General features: G+C 36.5%; 1 protein-coding gene across 2 annotated transcripts; it reads left to right on the forward strand.

The window, feature by feature from the left end:
- Nucleotides 1-16,537: 16,537 nt before the first annotated feature.
- On the forward strand, nucleotides 16,538-19,511 carry LOC127093248 (uncharacterized). Of its 2 annotated transcripts, XR_007792491.1 has the most exons (4): nucleotides 16,538-16,722; nucleotides 17,128-18,063; nucleotides 18,919-19,300; nucleotides 19,395-19,511. XR_007792491.1 is itself a non-coding variant. In XM_051032158.1 (3 exons), the coding sequence occupies exons 1-3, from the start codon at nucleotides 16,660-16,662 to the stop codon at nucleotides 19,213-19,215; spliced, it is 1,296 nt and encodes a 431-aa protein (XP_050888115.1). In that variant the 5' UTR covers nucleotides 16,538-16,659; the 3' UTR covers nucleotides 19,216-19,365. The 2 variants fall into 2 exon arrangements, 1 of the variants encoding a protein (XP_050888115.1); XM_051032158.1 differs by lacking the exon at nucleotides 19,395-19,511 and having other exon boundaries at nucleotides 18,919-19,365.
- Nucleotides 19,512-26,218: the final 6,707 nt, after the last annotated feature.

Below are 26,218 nucleotides of genomic sequence, written 5' to 3' on the forward strand. Positions count from 1 at the left end.
CCTATAAACAGGCAATTTGAATACAAGGAGACAGAAATCCTAGTAAGAGGAAATTGTCGAGAACCTAAAGAAAAAGCCATGAAGGAAAAGCCCTGTTGACTTTAATTCTACTACTGTCATTATGTATTCAAGCATCTCATCCCTTACTGTCGGATAGGAGTGATTGGTTTGTTCAGTCCCTTGAACTTGGATGAAGCTGTCAGAGAACGAGACATAGTCATACGCTTTAATCCCTAATTTTTGCCTGGACCACCTTTTCAGGTTTTCAGTCCACCAGGATACCCTTTTTTGCCCAAGCCGCCTTTTCAGGTTTTCGACTTGCCGGGTGTACATTTTTATATGTTTATCCCTAATTTTTGCCCGAACCCTTTTGGTTCGCCGGGATGCCCTTACTTTTGCCTAGATACGTCGACCTAGCGGGTCTCTTTTATGCGTAGTATTTTTTAACTATGTCCGCGTTCACGGGATGCGGGAAGTCTTCGCCTTCCATTGTAGCAAGTATCATGGCTCCACCCGAGAATACCTTCTTAACCACAAATGACCCTTCGTATGTGGGAGTCCATTTGCCTCTGGGATCACCTTGCGGTAGAATGATACGTTTGATCACCAAGTCGCCAATTTGATACACATGTCTCTTGACCTTTTTGTTAAATGCCAGGGTCATGCGCTTCTGATATATCTGCCCATGACAAACAGCCGCAAGTCTCTTTTCATCAATCAAATTTATCTGATCGAGTCAAGTCTGCATCCATTCATCTTCATCTAAGCCTGCATCTTTCATAATTCTTAGAGAGGGAATCTGAGCTTCCACTGGTAAAATAGCTTCCATTCCGTAGACCAAAGAGAAAGGAGTTGCCCCCTGTCGAAGTGCACACTGAAGTGCGATAACCATGAAGAGCAAATGGTAACATATCATGCCAGTCTTTGTATGTTACTGTCATCTTTTGTATGATCTTCTTAATATTCTTATTAGCAGCCTCCACGGCGCCATTCATCTTTGGCCGGTACGGAGAAGAGTTATGGTGTTTTATTTTGAACTGCGTGCAGAGTTCAGCAATCATCTTGTTGTTCTTCCAGAGAGTGCAGGTTTCTCAGATGTATATTTGATAAGATCCATCTTAGAAATCAATAAATTGGTATGATTCAACATATACTGTCTTAGTCGGCGAGCAGCCTAAGCCAAAGCATAGCAAGCTTTCTCGAGCTGTGAGTATCTTGTTTCACAGTCGGTACCTTTTTCTAAGGTAGTATATTGCATGCTCTTTTCGACCAGACTCGTCATGTTGCCCCAACACACACCCTATTGAATTTTCTAACACGGTCAAATACATGATTAGAGGTCTTCCTTCAACTGGTGGCATCAGATTTATAGGTTCTTGGAGATACTGCTTGATTTTGTCAAAAGCTTCTTGACATTCATCATTCCATATCATCTCTTGATTTTTCCAGCGAAAACCTCTACATAGTCACGTAACATCCGACTCAATCTTTCTTTGACACTGTTTTCCAAGCCTGCTCCTATTTTGACTTCTTTCTTGTCTACTTCAGTACCCAGATTTACAACCTCAATTGATTCCTCATGCGGCTGTATAGTCTTTTCTTCTTGTAGTAACAGTCTGGCAAGTTCTCCAGGGACTTCACAATCTTCCTCACCTCCATCCTCGGCTTGGTAAATCGGATTTTCAAAGTCATAATGAACAGTAGCAGAATTATTATCCACAGGATCCGGAGTGGATATGGATCGGCAAATTGTTACGTGAGTGTGTGCAAGAAAACATAGCTTATTTGAAAGATGACAGGAAAGATAAAGAGCGCAATATTTGAATGCAAAAAGGTCCATTGATTTATTGAATGTGAATATGCTTATGAAAATGACAAAGCCTTTAACAAAATTTAATACATTAAAATAAGCAATAACAATTACTCCTGACTAAAGGAAATCAGGATAGTGTCTTCAGCCTTTCAATTATCGAGTCCGTCACCAATTGTTGGGAAAATCCAGCTATCCAAGTCACAATCGTTATCAGCATCTTCTACAGCATTGACAGTCTTGTCATGATTAGGCAGAGGAGCAGTGATGACCTTAGGAGTCTCCGGAGGATCAGAGGTAGCCGCCTGTATCTTTCCACTTCGAATGCCGCTTTCAACATGTTTACCTGTCAATATAAGTTCAGTGAAACCCGATGAGGAACTTCTCAATAGATGGCTGTAGAATGGGCTAGTCAGTGTGCTCATGAACATGTCCACTAATTCTCGATCAGTCATGGGGGGTTTGACTCTGCCAGCCAAATCTCTCCATTTTTGAGCATATTCTTTGAAGCTTTCTTTAGATCCCATAGTCATATTCTTCAACTGTAGCCGAGTAGGCGCTAATTCAGAATTATACTGGTAATGCTTGTAGAAAGTTGTCGCTAAATCAGTCCAGGTGTGGATGTTAGAGCTCTCGAGCTGATAATACCACTCCAACTGTGTGCCAGACAGACTCTCTTGGAAGAAATGGATCCATAGTTTCCTATCAGTGGTATACGACTGAATCTTTCTCACATAAGCTCTCAGATGCATCTGAGGATAAGATGCCCCATCATATTTAGTGAAAGCGGGGACCTTGAATTTGCGGGGAATGACCACATCAGAGACTAGACCCAAGCTTTCGAAGTCCAGACCGGGCGCCTTCTGACCTTCCATAGCTAGCATACGTTCTTCCAGCAACTTGTACTTATCATCTCTTGGAGAGTACTGTTCATTCTCAAAATCTTCATCTTCATCCTCCTGGCTGAAAGGATCAGCATTCTCATCTTCTGAATCTGTCCCCTCTTCTTGATCCTTCGGAATTCTAATCTTGACTCCTGCAGCCTGTCCTTTAAGCCTTCTTCCCGGGTTAATGTAACTCACAGGTTTCTTGTCTTTTTTCTTCTCGAGCAAGAGAGCCTTCAGCTCCTCCTGCCCCTTGGATAAGTTCAAGATCATCTCCTGGAATTGAGCATTTTGAGCCTGGAGATCTTTGACAGTTTGTTCGAGGGCCATTTTTCTGTTTGCAATAGGAAGACCGTGAGAACATTGATCCTTTAGAATACCTGTTATGCAATGTTATGTTATGTTATGAAATGTATGAAATGTTTTCAATGTTTAAAGCCCTTGAAATGGTTAGTACAATGCCACGATGTCATGATGTTATGATGTTATGATGTTATGATGTTATGATGTTATGATGTTAAGATGTTATGATGTTATGTAAATAACAAGCACAAGCAAGTCACACAACCATCATTCCTAAGTTTTTAAGGTTTGTATGAGTTCCATAGGTAAGTACCCTCCCCACTGAAGTTTGGTTGGTTCAACCTGTCCTAGAATAGTAACCGGGTTCTAAAAGGATCTCCAATCATTGACCTTCCTTTAAGTCCACTTCAGTGCAACACCAAGTGGTTGACCAAAGCTTCCCTAAAGTCCAATCTCAAAGAGTGTAGTATCGAGTCTCAACCAACCCCAGTCGGAACCGAAGTCAGTTATCTCACTACTTTCTAATGGCCAGGATGAGTCAATTAGGGTTCTAAAGGTCTGGTTAATGCTTTGATGACACCACGCAGACGCCAAATTTCTCCTCAAGTAAACATGAGGAACATCAGGACATCCAAAGTGTCACATTAACCGTAGCCATCATTTTGACCATTCCAGTATACGCTGGATAGTCGCGATGATCTTTTGCTACTTACCTAAGGTACACTAGATCCGGGTGTAGGATTTTTCACTCAAGCATAAAATACCCAAGCAATCCCTTAAAAGTAAATCAGACAATTTAAATAAGTGATCTTGTTTTTAAGGTAACCTCTCTTTAATAGTCCCCAGCAGAGTCGCCAGTTCTGTCATACGGTGAACTGGACTTTTGTGTTTTGTTTTGAATCGCAATGTCGCGGATAGCAAGAGTCGCCACCAACTTTTCTTTTATCCAATAAGGAAAGGCGGAAAAGAACAGGAAAGACCTAAATTAGATTTTGGGTTCGGGAGGTATATTATACAAAGGGAAGGTGTTAGCACCCTTTGTATCCATGGTTATCCATGGGCTCTTAATTGCTGGATCACTTATGTTTTTCTTGTCTGAAAAAGTGTTTGTGAATTGCTTAGAAAATGTTTTGGAAAAGAGAGTTTAACTTTGTAATGATTCTTGTACGAATGTATACAAAATGTTTATCTCGTTTAATTTTGAAAGCTGTTTAGAAAACTGTTTAGAAAAATATAACTTGGCAATGATTCTAGTACGAATGTATACCAAGTGATGATTTTCTAGTAGATGTTTTGCAAAGTGTGAGGTGTGAAAAGTATTTTGAGTTGTGATTCAGCAATTAAGAGTTATACCTACCCAAGGTCTTTATGGGTATTTCCTATCCTTATGAGGGTAAAACTGTCCTTACTATTGAGAAGTAAGTAGTTTTATCCTTTGGATGTAAAAGGGACATCGTAGGATCATCGATTGGTCATTGAAGGCAACATTTGTAAGGATACTTTAGCATTCGAAGGGACAATCATCATTTAACCGTAGGCTACAACGACGGGTCATCGAGGGATAAAATCATATATTCGTAGGCAACATCCGAGGGACGATGATTTATTTTATAGGGACATGATGATTTAATCGAAGGGTCTTTGCTAAATGTATCCCCACATTCGTGGGACATGACCATAATACCGTAATACCGTAAGGCAACAAAGAGAGGTCCAAGATCACATATTCAAAGGCAATATTTTACAATCAATTAGGTAGTTGTAATCAATTAGGTAATTAGGTCCACATTATAATCAATTAGGTAATTAGGGTGAATCTCCACAAGGGTATCCCACAAATAAAGTGGAATACCTAGCAAGCTACCTTCTCCGGGAGTATGTGAACCCTTACAAAATTCAGCAAACAGGTCAGAATACCAAATCAGGGTGCAATCGAGAATTACACCACAAAAGAAACACAGCGGTAGGAATGTCAGGCAAAATAACGCATGGTTAGAATAAAACAGATCAGATAAGCATAGAACAGAACAGAAAAATCAGCGACTGTCACGTTCGCCCCTGCCTCGCCTAGCGAAGGCTTAGCGAATACTCGCTACATGCTCGCTTAGCGATGTGCTAGCGAGCGACTGCGGGTTCTGGTTTTGGTAACAATACAATTCCAGAAAGCTCCAAACCCTATGGCATCCATTACAGAAATTACATGGTTAAACGTTCAAGATATTCATACATACTTAAATTCACATGCAAAAACTTAAGATATTTTTATAGATTCAATCATAATGCCACATGCAAGTTAAGAACATAAAGCGGTAATAGGAATGCAAACCTGTTTGCAACTGAATTGCAACCTTGAATTGGCAAGTCGCTCTTAGGGTTGGCGCCGGATTGAGTTGGGCGGAGGTAACCTTGGTGCAGATGAGTTTCCTTCAGGGTTTCCTTGAGGGTTGCTCTGAATTCTCTGGGTTAGCCTCCAGGGTTTCTGTCCGTCTGCCTCTGTCTGTCTCCTTGATCTGACTGATTCCCCCCTTTTTCTGACTGAAGTTGTGGTATTTATAATGATTTTTTGTGACCTAATGGGCTCAGAATGAAGCCCAAAATTTCTGGTATTCGCAAGCTTCGCTAGGCGAGTGGTGCAGCGAAGGGTTCGCTAGGCGAAGGATTTGCTCGCCTAGCGAGCATGCCAGTTTAAGTCCTTTTCTGGATTGGGCCACCTGTGTGCTAGGTCCTTGTTCTTTTAAGATCAATGCCTTGAACAATGAGTTGGAGTGTCTTGAAGAATGTCTTGAAAGATTAACGGGCAAATTTTGGGGTATGACAGCTGGCCCTTGAGAAAAGGGATCCAATGCTAATATATTTTATTCGACAATAATTATTACTATCTATTGTTAAAGAAAACTTTTATTAAAAAAATCCTAACTAATATTTCAATATGAATAATAATAATAATAAAACAATCTCTAATTTGGGTACTTGAACAAAAAAGTAAAAGGACTGATTATAAATAGAAGTCGGATGAAAATTTTCTCGAAAAATTAAATCAGACACACTAAAATGATAAGCACAAAATATACTTATTGAAAAAATACAGCATTTCTTCAAATTCTGAAATAAATTTGCATCGGTTAAAAGGTTCTGGCGAGTCAGAGCGCAACCGAAACAGTCACTGAAAAAAATGACGAGCACACCAGGTTAAACTACGTGAACCGTAGATTAATAATACTGACGTCTGCAATTTTAATTTTGAAACTTTTTACCCGCTGATTTTGCATGTTCTTGAGAAATGATTCAACCGATTTGTCTGTATTTTCAATAAATTTATCCTGACTGATATTTTAGGTATTATTTATGATGAAATGCATGTCATGTTGTGCATATGATGCAAATTAAAAATGAAATCAATTTTACAAAAATCTAAATATGCCCAGACAAAATTGGGGTATGACACATGGCAAGTATAACAACCTGCAATGAACAGTATGACATAAGGCAAGGTCAACATGAAGGCAATGATCACATAAACCAATTGCAGAATCCTCCTGCAACATTGGGAGAACCACAACATTACCTAATTCTCATTATCATAACTTGACTCTATAAACGCATATCCTGGCTTTTCGATAGCGGTTTGGTTTAGACGATTCGATCCGAGTCAATTCCGCTAGCCGTTACATTTTTCAAAATAGTTTTTGCAAAGTTTTTTAATTTGGGATCTATTCACCCCCTCTAGATAATTCTCCTTCGTCTAATAAGTGGTATCACGAGCTCTGGTTAATTTTATACTTCAATATTCGCTTATTAGAAAATGTCAATCGATCCTAAAGGTGCGTACAATAGAACACCCATCTTTACTGGTGAAAACTATTACTATTGGAAAGCTTGTATGCGTATACATATTAACTCGGTTGATAAGCATGTTTGGGACGTCATCACCAATGGTCCAAATCAAATTACAATGACCAATGGTGAAGTTGTCGTTGTACCTAAACTGGAAGCACAATGGAATGATAATGATAGGAAATTGTGGTCACATGATTGGAAGGCACAAAATATTCTCATATCCGTACATGGTATTGATGAATATTATCGTGTTTCCCATTGTGAAACCACCAAATCTATATGGTATGCATTCTAAGTTACCCATGAGGGAACTAATGAAGTCAAACAAGCAAGGATCGATACCTTAAATCCATAGTTTGAACTATTCCGCATGAAGCATGGTGAAACCATTACCGACATGCAAAAGAGGTTCACACATCTTATAAATTGTTTGAATGCTCTAGGTAAGCCGATTTCCAATGATATTGCTACTAATAAAGTTTTTAGGTGTCTTAATAGGGAATGACAACCTAAGGTCACTGTAATCAAAGAAGCAACCCTATTATGATGGTATTGATCCCTGAGTTTACTAATATCCTTGTAGGAATTATCCAACTCGTGTTGACGTCTGTCGAGTAGGTTTTTAAATTGTTCCTTTGTGTATTGTTTACTCTTCAAATCGTCTTGAGTGTCTTTGAGTTTAGTATGGAGAATCTTCACTTGAGCTTCAAACTCTTCCCTCATTTCCTTATTGGCTTTTGTGACTTATTTCCACCACTTATCCAACTTATGAATCTAACGATATGCTTCCTCCAACTCTTAATTCTTAGTATTGAGGATACTGCCAACGTCCCTCAAATCATATCCAATTTGTTGTCGTTTCTTGTTATCAATTTGAATCATCTCGGCTCTCTTGTTGAGTTGCTCTGCCCTTTGATCAACGTCAATCTCCATGTCATCCTTTTGACAGATGACTTAGTTAAGGCTTAGTCGTAACTTCTCGATAGGAACATGAGTTGTTTCAGCAGGTTGTGCATTCATAGAAGGTTCAAAAGGAAAAGGTATAAGGACTTATTTTGCTCTTTCCTTAACCCATTGTGTGTATGGATCTTTTGCTATACAAATTTTCTTACCCAGTTCGGCCTTTCCTTAATGGTGAATCTCGCCCTAGGCTCTGCTAATCCTCTTCAGCAAATTTGGATTGTCAACCTCTTCATGTAAGACAAACTCTTCTAACTGCTTGCTGTTAGGCTTATCAAGCATTGGGTAGTCCAATTTGCGCAAAGCCATACTTGGATTGTAGTTGATTCCTCATTTGGTTCCTATGAGAGATACATTAGGGAAGTTTCCACAGTTGAGGATGATCTTGATCTTGTCGTAGTCTCACGAATACCACGAAATATCATCAGCAGTTAGGGACATGATTCTCTGGGACCATTTGAGATTGCTCTTATTTTCAACGAAAGGGCCTTTGTTGGGCAAGTGAGACATAAACCATTTGTACAACATAGGGTACACATCATACAATAGCTTCAAGTGAATTGAGTAGTAGGTATTAGCGAGCAGAGTAGGAACATGGTTCTTAGTCATGAAGATGTGAATAAAAGCCAAGTCCATAAAGTCTTTAAGCTTAGGGAATAAGACTAACCCCCGTATACAAGGAGATCAAGAATGGCATTGAAAGCATCCTAGCTTCCAGAATCAACAAAGGTCATGGCTTTATCCATCAAAAACTTTATGGTAAAACCATGACTTCCACCCTTAAGCTTATGATTGATTTCTACCTCCTTCTTTTCCAAGTAAAGTGCTTTAGCTATTCGGTAAAATTTAGGAAGTTCCTTTGAGCTACTGAATGAAACTTGGTCCTTAATTTTAACCCCTAATATATATGAGTACTCCTTCAATGTGGGAGCCAACTGCTAATCTTGGAAGGTGAAACATCTCAACGGAGGATCATAGAAGTGCACAAGAGTTTGGATAGCCATCACATTGACTTCAGTGTTGAGGATGCTTAGAAAGTTTCCATAGCTCTTCTGAAATCATCTATGTTATAAAGAATCAGACGGGTCCCCAATCCTCTTAAAGCCTTCAACTGAGGTTCTACGAACTTGTAGCTGTAGATGATTTTTCTACCAGTACTCATTTTACTTTTGAATGATCAACAAAGACTAAGCTTTTGGATTCCCTAGAAATGCACATGCTAAAATTAGTTTTTTTATATGATGTAATGAGATGCAATAACACGGGCTCAAAGGTTCGTCATATTCTGGATAATATGTATATACTTCTCAATGCAGGTTCAAAGGTTCGACGTATTCATGATTTTCAAGTAGGGGTGGAAAACGGGCATGCCCGCCCCATTTAGGTCCGTCCCGCAAAAGCCCGCAAAAAAACGGGGCGGGGCGGGGCGGTCATAGTTGAGGATGTGGGCCTAAAACTTAGACCCGCCCCGTAAAAAAGTGAGGGCGGGGCGGGGAAAGCCCGCGGGTACTACATTATTTAAGCCTAAAAATGCAAAAATTTATATAAATACACGTGCCCGCAAAAGCCCGCGAAAAAAACGGGGCGGGGCGGGGCGGACACATTTGAGGGTGAGGGCTTAAATCCTTGGCCCGCCCCGCACAAAAGTCCGGGCAAAACGGGCATGCCCCGTGGGCCGAGCCTGTTTTGCCACCCCTATTTTCAAGGTATGTAGAGTTTTAAGTTTCCTGCAAAAACCCATATCTCATCACAATTAGTTTCTAGTGTTTAAAAAGGTGGCCCCTAAAAGGCCTCCCAGAGTCATGGATCCAAATGAGAATACATTTCCATAGCAAATGCTTGTAGGATAAATGTACTCCCAAGTGGATCTAGTCTGGGTGTGGTCTCGTGCCAACCCAATGTGCGAAACGCAGGTCAACACGACTATCTGCGATTATATCCTGTGTGTATACTCAAACTCCGATCTAGAGCTTTTCTCTCAAATAACATCACGAAGCCCAACATACAATATAGAATATAACAGATAACCAGAATATGATGAATAATATATAAAGAAGTAAAGATGCAATGAAATAAAATAAATTAAGTAAAGAAATCAAGATAAACACCCAAACATACAAAGAAAACAAACAAAATTAGGCTTGACTTACTTAGGTGTCCACAACATAGTCACCAGCTGTCGCGCCGCGAAAAATACTTGAGAACATCACACGCTCGAAATACAACAGAGTTGCCATTGAATTTTATTTATTCTAAGAGAAATGAAAAATATCATTAAAACCCAAAGGGAAGTGAAAAGGGAAAGGAAGTCGGTTATGCAAGGGGAATGTATTAGCATCCCTCACACCCGTTCTACTCAACGAGAACCATTTTGATTGTTCTTTGCATATATGGGTGTTATTATATAAAAGTTACTAGCTATTGGTTTTAATTAAGGGAAAATAAGTTTTTAACTAATGTGCTCACCAAGTTTTAGAACCTTGTGCCTACGTAGTCTCATGGTGCAATGAGAAGATCAGAGTTCCGTAGTTTGTGGGTAAAAAATAAGTATTTGTTGGTTGATTTTAGGGAATGATGTTATAATTGTACCCTAGAAGTATTTTGACGTTAACCATTTAATCCTTATTCTGATGCTCTAAGCTTTTAGTCTGACTACTAAGGAGTGGATTATAACAGTTCTTTTATGAAAAGGAGCCGAATTGAAAAGTTTTCTGAATGTGGTGAAGGTGTTGTTTTGACTAAGAGTGTAATGTTTGAACCCATACAGTGGTGTCTGAACAAAGAGTGAGGTATTTTAACCATTAAATGGTGATTAAACATGAAAGAGGGGTGTTTTAACCAATAATTGGTGATTAACAACCATGAGGTATCTAAACTAAGAATAGTGTATTTTAGCCAAGGAATGGTGATTAATTAATGTAGTTTTGTAGGGGTTTTCCTAGACTCGAGGATCAAGGCCTACAAAAGGGGTTTGTCTAAACCAGGGGATTAACAAGGCAAACATGCAAGAGTATGGGTGTTTTAACCAAGAAATGGTGATTAATCCAAAGATAGGTATTTTAACCAAGAATTGGTGATTAACCTAAGGAGAGGTATTTTAACCAAGAAATGACGATTAACCTCAAAGAGAGTATGATCTAGAGATGGGTGTTTTAACCAAGGGATGGTGATTAACCCAAAGGGAGGTGTTTTAACCAAGAGGTGGTAATTAACCTCCAAGAGAGTATGGGGATCAAAACCAAGATGTTTTGTGTTGGGTCCAAAGAGCATGGTGTGTTTGATATTGATTGTTGTGGATTTTGGTCTGAGGATGAATGTTAAAAATTGTTTTAATTTGAATTGCACTAAAGTCTATGAGTGGAGGTGAATACTTTAAATAACTGGGTCAAACGTCTCATATCTAAAGATATTCAGAATAAGGATATGAATACTCTCTCTTATTCCTTCTCCATTTCTTAAGGCTTGTGGCGCATAATTCACATCACAATTAGCAAGTGTTTTGAATTTGTTTAAGGAAAGAGGAGTTTTTGTTTTAAATGGATGAGAAATGATATGTTTGAAAGAACGGGATGAAGCTTAGTTTGATTATGTCTTGTTCGTTACCTATTTATAGGGTTTTGAAGATGAATAGATATAAGATTTGACTTAATGATCAAGTGTAGGTGTCAGTCTTGAGATCTAATTCAAGTCAAGTGATCAGGGGACTTGTGATCATTTAATTGAATAACAATCTAAGGAAACATGCAATTTATTTTGAAAGTCAAATTAAGAGAACTTAAAGCTATTAATCGAATTAGCTGATCAAAGTATGTTTGATTAACCAATCAAATCAATAAGGGGAACATGCTAGGTATTAGGTCAAGCTACCAATATCAAAAGACCAAAACATTGTGAAGGCAAAGTCAAATGAACTAAGGATCAAAATCAGTGCTAACATGTAATATTGATTATACATTAATTCTAATTTCTTATTAATCATGGATCTTAATTCTAACCTAAAATTAATCTTAGTCTAGAATTAATAAACCTTAATTATACTAACCTAATTGCTATTAAAATGTCCTTTTGTTTAATATGCTAGAAAATTATTTAAAAGAAAATTGTTAAAAGAAAGGAATAAGATAAACAAATGAATAAATATCCTCTGTCGAGGGGTATGAAGTGAGAAAAGGTGTATGGATGGAAAAAGGGGCACTGGTCCCAGCTACGGGGATCAACCCCATGTTATTATTTTTATTTGGAACCAGAGCTAGGGAGATGTGCTAGCAAGATGCAGGGTGCATGCAGTAATGGATATTCAGCTGAATTTGAAGCCCATCATAGTGAGGGAAATGGGATGGAAGGATTCACTTCCACTTCATTCTTTTTTTCCTCTCATACATGTTCCCTCACCTCTCTATGGAAATCGCCCCGCCGTGCTGGAAATCGCTTCCGACGGTGGGGAACCACCAATCACCGTGAAAATAACACCACCTTTCTCGTCTCTATACCCTCTTTCTCTTTCCTGACCTCAAACACAACATCAACCACTGTAAACTTTGCTTCAAAGCCAAAGAAACAAGAACCCTAGAAACTGAAACTAAAATTAAATTCCCTACCATCAAAATCTCATATAGATACATTAGGGATTTGATTCCTCATCACTTACGCTACGCCATGGTAATAAGAAAAGCATGAAGAAAGGTGATTCAAGTATGTCCTATCTACAGAGCGGAGGATTGCTCTGGTGGTTGTTGAAGCGTTTGGAGATGAAGAACGAAACCAAGAAATCCAGAGAATACACAATCAGGTATGAACCTCTAACCCTAGCTCTTGGTAATTCCTTCTTCTTTTCCTCTTCTTCTTCTTCTTCTTTGAAATTCTGAGATGGGAAGATTATCCTGTAGCTGTTTGTTGTTGTTGTAAAGAGGAGTAAAATAGGGACTGAAGTAATGAATTAAGAGATGGAAAGGGATTAGGCCTAGCTCTACTCTTTTAGAGTTTCAATGTGAAGCTATGAGGAGTATTTTGAAGGAGCTTTAATGGTGGTTAGGGAGTGAATTGAGAGAATTGTAGAGAACTTGGCATATTAAGGGAATTATGTGTTGATCATGATTGAAGAGGAAAAGGTGCTTAAATATGAGAAGTTAAAGAAGAATTGGAGGGAAATTTGTGTAATCAACTTCGGGTAGCTTAGGGCAAAGGACAACATTTAGTTAATCGTTAGAGCACTGCTAGTTTGGGATATTGAATGGTAGTTATAGTTAGTTGGAATCGGTTAGTAGCGCAGTTAGAATTGACAGGGTTAGTGTGAGTGCTTGTTTAGTTAGTAATTTGACAGTTAGAAGTTAGATTAACTATTAGAGAATCAGTTAGAAGTTAGCTTAACTGTTAGTTAATAGGGTTGGCTGTTAGAATCACTTGTTAGTTGTTAGAACAAATTACCAATTGGTTGTTAATTAACTAATTAATAATGCTAAAATAAGCTACTGAAAATGTAAATAGGAATTAGGTTAGTAGCTTACACGGTTAGTAATATTTATGTTAAGGTCAATGATCTAGTTGAAAAAGGGAATTAGTTGGAGTTTTTGGCCAATAACATGGTTAGAATTATTGTTTAGTTAGTTTGGAAATTGATCTAAGTAGTTAAAGTTAATTAGATGCAAATTGATTAGTGGCTTGACAATTAGAGTAATTGTTGGATTGGTCTAGGGTTAGACAATTTGGAATTGGTTAAATAGCTATTACAGTTATGGATTTGTTAGTTATGTTGGCTTAGTGGTCAGTTAGCTTGTAACTATCTTGGAGTGTAGGTTAATAGTGATATGTTAACACTTGGCTAGGGTTAGTTAGTCATGGTAGTTAGTTGGTTGTTAGTTTTATCCATCAAATATTGCAACATGATCAAATAGGTAGGACAAATTTAGGGGTATGATAACATGATCAAATATTTCTTTGGACAATGGACCCTGTTGTACTTTTTGAAGTCATGTACTTTGAATTTCGGAGGAACCACAACATTAGAAACCAAACATAAATCGAATGCATTCAGGTTACAATTATCACTCTCTTTAATTGTCCTTAGTCATTCTTCAAAATTACGAAGTCTTGCTCTTAATTGAGTGTCTTGGGGGTTAGTGATTGGCGATTACACACACTTTATCGGATACATGATTTGAGGTACCATTTCCCCTTGAGGATGATAAAAAGGAGGGAAATTAATATCTTGTGGTTGAGGAATAGTGTTATGGTGCCATACCTTTGCAACCAAGGGTTCCTGATTTTCTCTCTCTTCCACCAAATATTGCAAGGCTATCAAAAACTTACCTATTTTATCTTTTAGTTTTCAGACTTCGTATTTCAAAGCTTCTTGACTTAACGCAAATTCTCCCACAACTTGAGAATGAGTTCAATACGAGAGCGAAAGATAACGTGGTTTTGAGTTTATCTTTGGATGATAAATTAATATGCATTAGGTATCAATGTGATGCAACAAAATGTTTTTTTATGAGAATGGACGCAATGTAATGTTATGTGTGAATTTTAGAGGTTATGAAGGTATGAGTGGTGGGGTTTTAAACAACCTATACGATATTTCCTTATGATGGGAGGGTTCTAGATGCCTTATAATTAGGGAATCTCACAAGGGATGGATCTAGAGTTTTTAAGAAGGTTCCTAGAGTCATGTACCCTATTTTAGACGATTAAACGATAATACCCTCAAAAGGATATACTCTAAGAGAGGTCTTCATGCAAACCAAGCGAGATATACGTCTCGAAGGCCAACACTACACAACCTCTAAACTTAATAAAGGCTTTTTAGTTCTAAACAAGGTTTCTAGAGTCATGGACCTTATTTGAGAATATTTCCATAAATAATGGATTAACTATTAGACGATAACATCCTCAAAAAGATCTACTCTATGTGAGATCTTCATGGCAACTAAGCGAGACATACGTCTCGAGAGTGAACGTTATGCAATCTCTAAACCAAGCTTAAGCTTTTCTAGACTCGGGTATAGAGTCTCTCTCAAAAGTGTGTGTAATGTGAAGGCCAAAATAGAAAACCCAAATGATAAAATATCCCAACATATAATAGACGTAAACAAACATACAACTACTAAACAAGACAATAAAATAAGAAAACAAAAAAAGACCTAAGGAGAAAGATAGACAAGGTTAACACTTTTCCAAAATTTACTAGGCTAGGCTTGACTCTCTAAGAAGTCACCAGTGAAGTCGTCAGTTGTCGCAGAACAAAAAATACCCGAGCGCGGAAAACACTCGGAAAGTGATGAAGTCGCCATCAAAGTTTATTTTTAAAGGAAAAACATTGATAAAACACTAATTGAACGAAAATATGGTCATCGCAGCCAAATTTAGGTTCAGGATTCGATTATGCATAGGGAAGGTGTTATAATCCTACGACATCCATTTTAAATAACAGTTACCTCTAATTAATTTTGCAAAAAAGATAATGTTAACTCTAATGCATTTGATTCCTCATAATTATTACGATATATTTACAAGAAAGGGAAAAAGTTTTTTGTTATGGTGCTTGACAAGATTTTACTCTTGATCCTACGTATCTCCCGGTGCGACGGAGTATCTAAAACTACGTAGTTCTTGGTAGAAAAATCTTGTGCGTTGGTTGGTTTTAAATAAAAAGGATTTGATTGCATTGTGGCGGTAAGAAAGTTGTTTGTTGATAAAAAATAAAAAGATTTGTTTGCACTATAATTAAACTGATTCTCACTCCATTTTGATTCCAGTATAACACCTATATTAAACCATACAAAGCAAAAAAAAAATGAAACGTAGACGAAAGACATTCAAAATCAAATAAAATGATGCAAACATACATAATACGAAAGTCCACTTTCTTATTCCTGGAAAATCAAATTCTAAAGAAAAAAATGGAAATGCACTTTTGTTGTTTCCTGCAGCTTAGAAAACGCAAACATGGCAGAAACACAGAAAAAAATGGGACAAACCAAATCGCTCACTAAACTACTTAACAATGAGTGTAACTAACTAAATAATAATGTTTCTTACACAATCTAATGTTTCTATATCGTAATGCATGCAAAGAAAAAAATTGGATTGAAAAAATTACCAAATATGTAGTTGAAGTTGAATTACTAGGATTGAATGGATGTTGAGAAGTAATTGATGAACCACTTGAATTGAATGAAGTAGAAAAATCATTTGGATGGAATGAAGTAGAAAATACGGTTGAATAGAGAAGCTTGAGAAGTGATTGTGACTGATTTTGCTGAAAATAAGGAAGAGGGAATGAAGTAGAAAAATCACTTGGGTGGAATGAAGTAGAAAATACGCTTGAATAGAGAAGCTTGAGAAGTGATTGTAACTGATTTTGCTGAAAATAAAGAAGAGGGAAGGTCTGACGCGTATTTGACTCAAATCCTATCTGGAGGTATATTTTTGTAAGTTATTAGACAGATGCATCTCTGTATTAGTTTTATTACAAAATGAAGGTGTGACTCACTTACTTATGAATTACATATGAATGACCACAAACCAAATTGAAACTTTGATTTTTTTTAACAAAACAAACTTAAACTTGACATAAGCTATCTCGAAGCAAACATATTCCTACCCATTTTTCTAGTAAAATTAATAATTTCTCAAAATGGTTGAATAAATATACATTGACAATAATCTCTTAAAATAAAATAATTTTTAATATCATTTTAATTATAAATATTTTATTTATTTGTTACTATTTTAATAACTACGCACATCTTTTTGGCAAAAAAGTAAAAGAAAATTAGAAAACAGACATAATGGTTATGGTTATGGAGCTGCATCCTCAACTCTGATTCCTCTCCTAAATTTAGCCACGCTTTCTTCTGCATCATCACAATGAGCCACGCTCTCTATCATATCCACAATGATCCCTTAGATCTCACATCACAATCCATGTCGGTTAGTTTTTTTCACTCTTTCCTTTTTTCCGCAATTATGATATTATTATTGAAAGCAATTGTCATTTCTTGTAAAATTTCAATTTTTTTTATCATTGCATTATCTTTTGATGTGCTTGTGTATTCCGTTTGGATCGTGCATTGCAGTTATATATTCATCGCAAAATTTTGTGTTTGGTTTATTGGATTAGACTAATTTGAAATCAATCACAAGAAGTGGAAAAAAATTAGGTTTTTGGAAATTATTTGGTGTTTTTAGGAATTCATTGTGTTTCTGTTGACAAATTCTTTCTAATAAAGAATGAGGATGCTGAAAATTGGATTAGTCTTTTTTTTCAAAGGTGTCGTCGCTCCACAAGAAATAAAACAATTAATGATGATGATTTTCTTTGTAAATTTGTGGAAGGTTTTATCAAGCATGGAGGCGCCTACTGCTGAAGTGGGCCTTTCGCCGGAGAAGATTGAAAATGAAAAAGAGGGAGGTCCAATGTTCCATTGTGATTTACATGATACAGAAATAGTTCACAAGCTTGCTCAAATGTTCTTGCCAGGTTTAGCCTCTGCTTGTGTTGATAACACAACTGGGGATCCCTTTAACACTGCTGGTTCAGTTGCAGATGATTTGAGGAAAGAAATGATTGATTATCTTACACAGAGAAGTGAATCGTTTGTTGCTGAGACTGTTATCTTTGATGATGGTGCGGATGGTGAAGTCTCGGATCATCCTTTCGATATTATTTCTTGTTTTGTGGATGACTTTGTTAATTCAAAGAGGAATTTGTTGAGTCAGGTTTCGGGATGGCTGCTGAGCGATAAGAGAGAAGATAACATAGATGATTTTGTTCAGGAGATGGAGACTAAGGGTTTTTGGTTGTTAGATAGAAGAGAAAAAGTTGCTGAAAATTTGCTTAGGAATGTTGATTTCAAGAACTCGTTTCATTGTAGCATGAGTTTTATTAACGCGGAAGATCTTGCTAACCATGTTGATAATTGCAATTTCAAACCTGTGATCTGCCGTAACGAGGGATGCAATGCGAGGTTTAGCGCTGTTTATTTGAAGGAGCATGATTCAGAATGTCCTTTTAAGATAATTCCATGTGAGCAGAAGTGTACGGATAACATTATGAGACGTGAGATGGATAGGCACTGCATAACTGTTTGTCCGATGAAGCTTGTGAATTGTCCTTTCTATGCACTCGGTTGTCGATCGGCTATTGCACAATGTATGGTTGGAAAACATTGCTCAGATGATCTTCATTCGCACTTATTGCACTTGCTTAAAGGGATCCACAAGGATGCATCCGGCGGAGATCTTAATCGACGAGTAGAGCGAATTGTACAGGTTAGTCAATGATAACCATGGTTATGATTCTTACATAAAAGTTCTTACGAGCTTATAGACTTTCATTAAATGAGAGAGCAGATAAAAATGTGTGACATAGAAGCTAAATTCAACTTATATGAGGATCTATTGTTTAAAACTGAAAATCTTATAATTATTGTAAGATTCTTTTGATATTTATTTACCATAGATGCTTTATCCATGTGGGTTAAATATATGCTAGTTTGTTTTATATTGGTTGTGGCTACTTCAACAGCCGTATAAGCTAATGCCATAACATCAGTAATGTCAAAAGATTGTATTTGACAAACTTTTATTTTTGGTGCAGTCAAATTTTTGGGCAGTTTTGAGTCATGAACATAGATCTAGCTTATCGTGGCTTTATAAAATGTTAGCAATCTTAAAATAATTACCGATATTGGATAAGCATCAACAAGGAGCTAGAGCTGACGTGTGAAGTATTTTCTTAATTTAGTAAAACTTATTATAACCATTCAGGACATGATTTACTACGTGGTTATCAGTGTCTTATAATACATGTGAGTCGTATCTCGATTCGATACTAATTGGAGTTGAAACAGTAAGAATCTCTAGTGTGTATCTATTTGGACATGAATACCATCTTGAATCCCAATTTATTATGATGAATACCTAAACTTAGTGTTGCCAACTGAACCATTGTTTATGTCAACTCTGTATAATCAAAGACTTTTTTTTTGTCATTTGATGTATGATTTGAATTTTGAATTAGTTTGAGAACTTTAGCAGTAGTTTCCATTTATCTTCGCATATTATTTTGTAAGATACCTGAATTTTCTTGTCATAATCAATATTCAATTTTTTGTCTTATGTTAGGCATCGTCAAACAATAGGTTAGCAGAGGCTCGCGATATAAGATCGCTAAAAGTTATTGTAAGAGATCTTGAAGCTAAGCTAGGGCCTTTGGAAGTCAGTGCCATAGAGAAAACTAGTGCAGAAACAATTGCAAAGAATGAAAATAGCGAAGACATTGGCACCAAAACTAAGGGTGGTGCACAAGCTTCAACTTCATCAGATAAAGTTGAGGTGAATGCTACACTGAATAAGAATGGCGCAGAGAATGCAGTGAATAATGAAGATAGTGAGCATAAGGAAAATGGAAAAAAAGGGTAATGGGGAGAATGAACGAGGAACAATAATATTAGAAATGATAACACTTGTAGGATGACATACAAATTTTTAGTTGAGAAGTTTTGTGGTATGTTCAGTTTCTTAATCTTGGTGAGATATGTTGATTTTTTCTTATTTGCTTTGCATCATTCATTTTGTTCTCTTCCTTCTTTTCTATGCAGTTTTTCTTAAGGTTTTGAAGAGAAGCTTGTGTGAAACTGGATAACATCATGATCTTTCTTTTGTTGATTAGCTAATCATACATTATTTTCATACTAACTAAATAATGAACTTGCTCACTCGATGGTGTATTATTATTGTTAGGATATTACTCTTTCCACCCTTAAGGGTGCTCCTCCACTACCCCTCCACCACCTTAAAAAAGTCACACTTGTCCCTAGTCTGAAGATGCATCTCCGGATGGATATTTTTTACAAAATTCTCAACGTAAATTGATGAGGCACCCTATTTTGCATATTTGATTTATCCGGAGATGCATTTTGTATCAACCTTTAATATTCCAAAAATGCATTTCCGAAATATGTTCGGCTAGTTCAAACCATAAACAACCAAGAACAATGGTAGCATAATGGAAAAGTAACCTAAATTATCATTAAAATAAACATTTTATAGATAATCGTTAACGTTAACATAAATTTAGCATTACATTTAATTATAAATTGGTGGTTCAGGACATTGCAACATTCTTAGAATATCTTCGGTCGATCTTGTAACATTTTCATCCACTTCAATCGGACCATTTGTTGAGTAATAGTAAAATGTACTCCACATAACCTTCAAATCATTATCCACATTCAGTTCAAGCACGGTGAAATGTATATTTCCTTCGTTGTCAATCTAGTGTGAACGACACTCGAGCTTGACAACCCTCCGGTTTTTTGAATATCGCAAGAAAGTATTAAGTTTGGTTTTCAGATCGACGAGAAATATGTCATCGGAGATCCTAAATTGAACTGAAAGATTTACGCCATTGAAATACACAAAGGCGAGTTGGGGATATGTATTCATTCTGGTTATTGTAAAGAAAATGGAAGATGAGTCCCTATTTATACAAGTTGTAGATCAAGATGGACCATAAAGACCATATCCTTTTTCAAAATAAAGGTGTGTCCGGAGTTGTACATTCGTAAAAGCCCTTGTTTATTTTTTAATTAATATTGAGTGTGTCTGAAGATGCATATCCAGACCCGTCCATTACAGAACCAGAACTGACGCAAAACTAGTAAAAACTCACAGAAACAGAAAAATTGGGACATTGTCCAAATTTTACCCCCAACTTCTAAAATATTAAAGTAGAATAAACATTATGTATATTGCAAATGATGTCGAGATTACATCATTGACAACATTACATACAAAAAACGAGTTATATTGTTAGATTAAAATTAAAATGTATCAAAACATGTGTCACTACCTAAATATATTGGTAGTTCATTCTTTGACCTTTTCTTATTTGATTCTCTTTCAACGTTGCTCAACTTGGTGAGCTCTTCTATCCTTTCCATAAAGTGATCCGACCAAGTTTCAACATCTTGGGTGAAATGTGTTGCCCACTCTGGTGATGTCTTTGATATATGACATTCTAGTTTCAAATAAACTTGAACGAAATGTTGTGTGTTTGAAAAAATGTTTCTGAAAAACTGGATCTTGTCAAATCAATACACATCATATCATAAGCATTTGTTATAAGATGTCTCATTTTCAGGAAGCGTGTTCATTTGTCAAACATTATCGGACTAGTAACACAAGGAACAAGAGCATTGAGAATTGCATCGTAATTTTGTTTTTCCCATATAGCTTTGTGTATAATTATCTATACATTGTCATCTCTTGTATAAGGTGATGACAAACAAATTGGTGATCCTCCTCTCTTTTACCGAGAAAACCCGAAACAGTTCGAAAATCAAAATTGTCGTCACCTTTCACATTTACAATCTGCTCAATGTATCTGTGCATAAAAAGTGGCATATCTTCCATGAAGATGATTTTTATAACGGTGGGGGAGATTGTTTGCTAATTCGAGCACCCTTGAAAAATACTTTTTTGAAATTTTGGAGTTGGAGAATCTAGAAAATATGAGTCAAAATGTTCAAAGTATGAAGGAGGTCGTCTCGTAGTGTTGTCAATATGTGTCGGTTTGACCTTTTTTAGGGGCATCCTTTGTTTTAACCAGTTTCAAAGGTAGTCTCAAATTTGTTGTTTATGGATAGACAATCTTTCTAAGCTTCCCTTTGATGTGCAATTTCATGATGTCATCCGCTTTCAAAAATCTCTCTTGGATCACTTTCCATTCAGTCATAATAGTTATACTTGATTTATCATCATTCATCAAACCATCGTCATCAAATCGGAGCCTTGCTCATTGAGTGTAAACTCCATCCATATGTATTGGTGTATCAAGATTCATCTTCTTTGAAATTAAAAACAAGCATATGGAAGACCGTACGTCTTCCTAAGTGTACAACCACACTTTGAGCTATCCAAACCTGTTTTATCTGCTCGCTTGACTTCGTGAAAAATAAAATTCACCGCCCGAGATATGTTGTCAATCAATTGTGAATAAACGATGTTATTTTTGAATCGGTATTCCAACACAATATTTCTCAGACATAAATATGTTTGCAACTCATTATTTTGGTTTCAGAGCATTTGGTTCACGGTGTCCCAATCTCGACAAAAATCACCTTTACTATTTCCCAATTGATTCTTCAATGTAGCATGTGCAGATTCAACTTTATTAGTTGTTATATTGCCAAAGTGTCTAACATGATCGGTCCAGACACAAACAATCTTCTCTTTAACCTGATCCAAAATTGTGCCCTCGACATATTTATGAAAATCTGGATATCTAGCACACAAATTCCTGAAATTTGTTACAAATTCGACATATAATTCTTTCATGGAAGAATTTATTATACCATTCCATGCATTCATTGCCTTTTCCACCACCACATCAGGTTTGACCATTTTTCCATCCTCACCTTTGATTTCTTTGGTGCCAACTGTAGGTTTTACTAAACTTCTCACTTTTTGGTTATGTGATACTTACAAAGTAATGCATATGATGTAGGAAATATCATTGCAACCAAATTCATCAGTGTGGTTCCGCGATCGGTGACTATCACTTGCAACATGTTTTCTTGGTCCTTCAACATAGTCTTGCATATTTCCAAAAGCATGTAACACTGTCCTCTTTTTTGGATTCCAAAAGTGCAAAACCGACTGAAAAGAAAAAGTCATCTTCATAGGCGACCAACAATTTCCAGGAGTGGAAGCCTATACTTGTTTGTTTTATATGTTGAGTTAATTATGAGCACGGTGGAAAATATGTTGAATAACTTGATGGAAACGAGATGAGTCTAAAATATATCTCAAACAGTGACTTTATCCTCATAAACTCTATGCCTAGAAACATATTGGTCATCTTCCAAAAGCTTCAACAGTTGTTGCATCTCAGATCTTGGTCCTCTTACTGCCTTGCTGTTTCGATCACACACATTGTATATTTTCTTGATATTTTAAAACATTCAGAGGTCTTTTTCGTCTCAAAGATGCAAGTGCGTTTTTCGGTGCCACCATGTTTAATGTCATGTCTGAAACAAGTTCCCTCTACTCCAGAATAAGGTGACATATAATGGGATGACCGACTAACTTGCCACTCAAGGCATGATTATGTATCCCAAAAATCACATTAAATTTCCACGTGTTATCCGCCACACAGTATTCGTGCAATTTAAAGAGACACTCACATTGTATCGATCCAGTGTCATCTCGTTTCAACTTCCTAATCTCTAGTTGGTACGTGCCACTTTTTTCGCATCTCATTATTACCAATTCTTATCTTCTATCTGAACCATTGTCAGACCTTTTGATTATAATGCCAAACCCCAATTTCCCAACCTCCATTGGGACCATTGTAGCATTTTTTCACAAACCATAAACTCTTGTTTATTTGTAAATTGAGCATTAACATCTACCTCGACAACAATCAGTCGATCACCCGATTTACCATCATCTGATTTAACATCATCATTCACTTCATCCAGTTTAACATCATGCTTCACTTCATCCGATGTAACATCCATCCTCACAATAGCTCTGGAAAACATATTCGGGTGCACCATATCTAATATCACAAGTAACAGAAAAACTGATTTATAATTCAAAGTATCAGGTAAATCCGAATATGCATATCCGGACCACACCAAACTTTATCCGGAGATGCATATCCGAACACAACATTCATTTTTTCAGTTCAAACAACATATCAATGCAAGGAATGAGGGATGGAATGAATGAACTTTACCTGCAATTCCAACTTCTTTTGATGTGATAAAATCAAATAGTTGATGTTTTGGTGTTGAAAAGTTGATTGATAATGGAATAATTTTTTAAGGGTTTTGAGTTTGAGAGAGATACTTCAACATGAATAAGAAGATCTTGAAAGGCGGTGTTTTATCTAATTTTCCGTTTGACATTTTTGGATATTCATCTCCAGAAATATCATTGAGTTGTTAATTAGACCATCTCAATGAATAAAAACACCATAAATGAGTACATGAGGGTATTTCAGAGATGCATCTCAGGGTACACCCAAATAATATATGGAGACGTATCTCTGGACCATATTTTGTTCAAATAGGATGGATCAGAGAAAGACAAAGACTTGTGTAATTTTGGGTGCGTCCGGAGACGCATAAAGGGCATTTTGGGGTTTCCAGAGGTGTGGGATGCACCCTTAAGGGTGGAAAAAGCATTTCCTTATTATTATAAACAAACATATCTTCTTGATAAAAGGCCATTTGACCTTTTTGATAAATTAAATGCATATTATATCATGGAATTTCTAATCCTACCCTAAAAGGTGGAAAAGGACCTTATGAAAATCTGAAAGTGCCTATCGGATTTCAGAAATGCATCTTCGGACGCACCATTTGCCTCATTGAAACACGCCTCAACTGATACTCACCCAAAATTTTCCTAAAATTTATTCAGAAGATGACTAACCATATCAATTTATTCATAATTTAACAACTCACAGACTTTTCCGAAATTGTGAAGCGAAAACTCGAAAACCTGTCACCTTTGCATGTTATACATTTCCGGATATTCATTTCCTGAAATATCAAACTCCATTTTTAATAGCACAACACCCTGCATGATCAAACTCCATAACCATTCCCCCCCCCCAAAACCCTTACAAAAAATCCTTCCATTCTCAATCAAGATTTGCACTCCAAAATTTCAATCTTGTGTTTCATCACATTAAAAGGAAAAGAAAGAAGTTGGAATTCAAGGTAAAGATAGTTTATTTCATTCCTCATTACTCACATTGATCTTGTTTTATAGCTGGAAAAGTTATGTTGTGTCCGAAAATGCATTTCTGAATTCTATATGAATTCCTCCGAAAGTGCATTCTCGGAGTCTGTCTATTTTCATTTTCAAAATGTATTTGAATATTTTATGTTATTATTTGCATTATATATGGTGCACCCTTGTGTTTTTCCCAAACATATTGTGTCTTCAAATTCCAAACATGTTGATGTGAAAGAGGTAGATATTGGCAACCAATTTACAAATGGACAAGAGTGTGAATTTCCTGATCATTTGCTTCAATGGATTTGTATGGAGGCATCCAAATTGAGGTTTGGTGTTGTAATCGAAAGGTCCGATAGTGGTTTAGATAGAAGAGTTACATTTGTGACAATGAGAAACAAAAGAAGTGGGGAAGTATATAGCTCCTCTCTGAAAATTCAAACGAGATGACTCTGGTTCAAGAAAATGTGAGTGTCCCTTTAAGTTGTGTGGCTATCTTTTTTAAAATAAAAAATGGAGATTTAATGTGATATATTTACATAACCATGACATGTGTGAAAAGTTAGCCATGCATCCAATCACATGTCGTCTCATGCCGAAAGAGAAGGAAATTGTTTCAGACATGACATTGAATATGACGCAACCCAAAAACATAGTTGCAACTTTGAAACATAAAAGACCCGAAAATATCTCAAATATCAAGCAAGTGTACAATATTCGTGTCATTAACAACAAGTTGTTGAGGGGGGATAGAACTAAAATGCAACAACTGTAGAAACTTTTGGATGATAACAGTTATGTATCTAGGTACCAAACGTGTAAACATGGAGTAACCGTTTGAGATATATTTTGGACTCATCCTGATTCCATAAAGTTGTTCAACATGTTTTCTATTGCGCTAATAATTTATTCAATGTATAAGACCAACAAGTAAAGACTTCCACTATTTGAAATTGTTGGTGTTACCTCTACTAGGAAGACTTATTCTGCCGGGTTTGCATTTCTGGAGAGCAAAAAAGCGGAAAATGTTACTTGGGCTTTAGAAGTATTCCATGCAATGTTGAAGGATAGAGAAGACACATTGAAAGTAATTGTCACCGACCGCAATACCACTTTGATGAATTCGGATGTAAATGTATTTACTACTTCTTACACATTACTTTGTAGGTATCACATAAAAAAGAATGTGAGAAGTCAGGTTAAACCCGTCGTAGGGACAAAATAAATTAAGGGCGGAGACAAATTAATTTTTAAAGCTAGCGCGATAGTGAAAAGAATAATGGATGAACGAAATGTTATAATAAATTATTTTACAAAATAATTATATGTCGATGCTATTATACATTTCCATAAGGTTTGAGAGAAATATCCAGACTTGTTGAAATATGTTGAAAGTTTAATTCTGGACCAAGTAAAGGAGAAAATTGTTTGTGGTTTGACCAAAAATAAAATAACTAACTGAGTTCAATATGCCCATGCTACACTGGAGAATTTGTTGGAAATAGTAAGTGAGTTTGTGTAGAAATTGGGACGATGTGAACCAAATGATCCAAAATCAACATAATAAGATACATACATCATTTGGTTGCAGCATTACAGTGTTATAATACATATTCAAAGGCAACAATCTATATTCTCAGTTGGTCGACAACATATCTCGAGTAGGACT

Source organism: Lathyrus oleraceus, chromosome 6, assembly GCF_024323335.1.
Source record: "Lathyrus oleraceus cultivar Zhongwan6 chromosome 6, CAAS_Psat_ZW6_1.0, whole genome shotgun sequence".
NCBI classification, from domain to species: domain Eukaryota; kingdom Viridiplantae; phylum Streptophyta; class Magnoliopsida; order Fabales; family Fabaceae; genus Lathyrus; species Lathyrus oleraceus.

Coding starts and splice junctions, on each gene's coding strand:
- LOC127093248 (XM_051032158.1), top strand. CDS start 16,660: ATGAGCCACGCTCTCTATCATATCCACAATGATCCCTTAGATCTCACA. Junction 16,723..17,127: donor TCACATCACAATCCATGTCG/GTTAGTTTTTTT, acceptor AATTTGTGGAAG/GTTTTATCAAGCATGGAGGC. Junction 18,064..18,918: donor GAGTAGAGCGAATTGTACAG/GTTAGTCAATGA, acceptor GTCTTATGTTAG/GCATCGTCAAACAATAGGTT.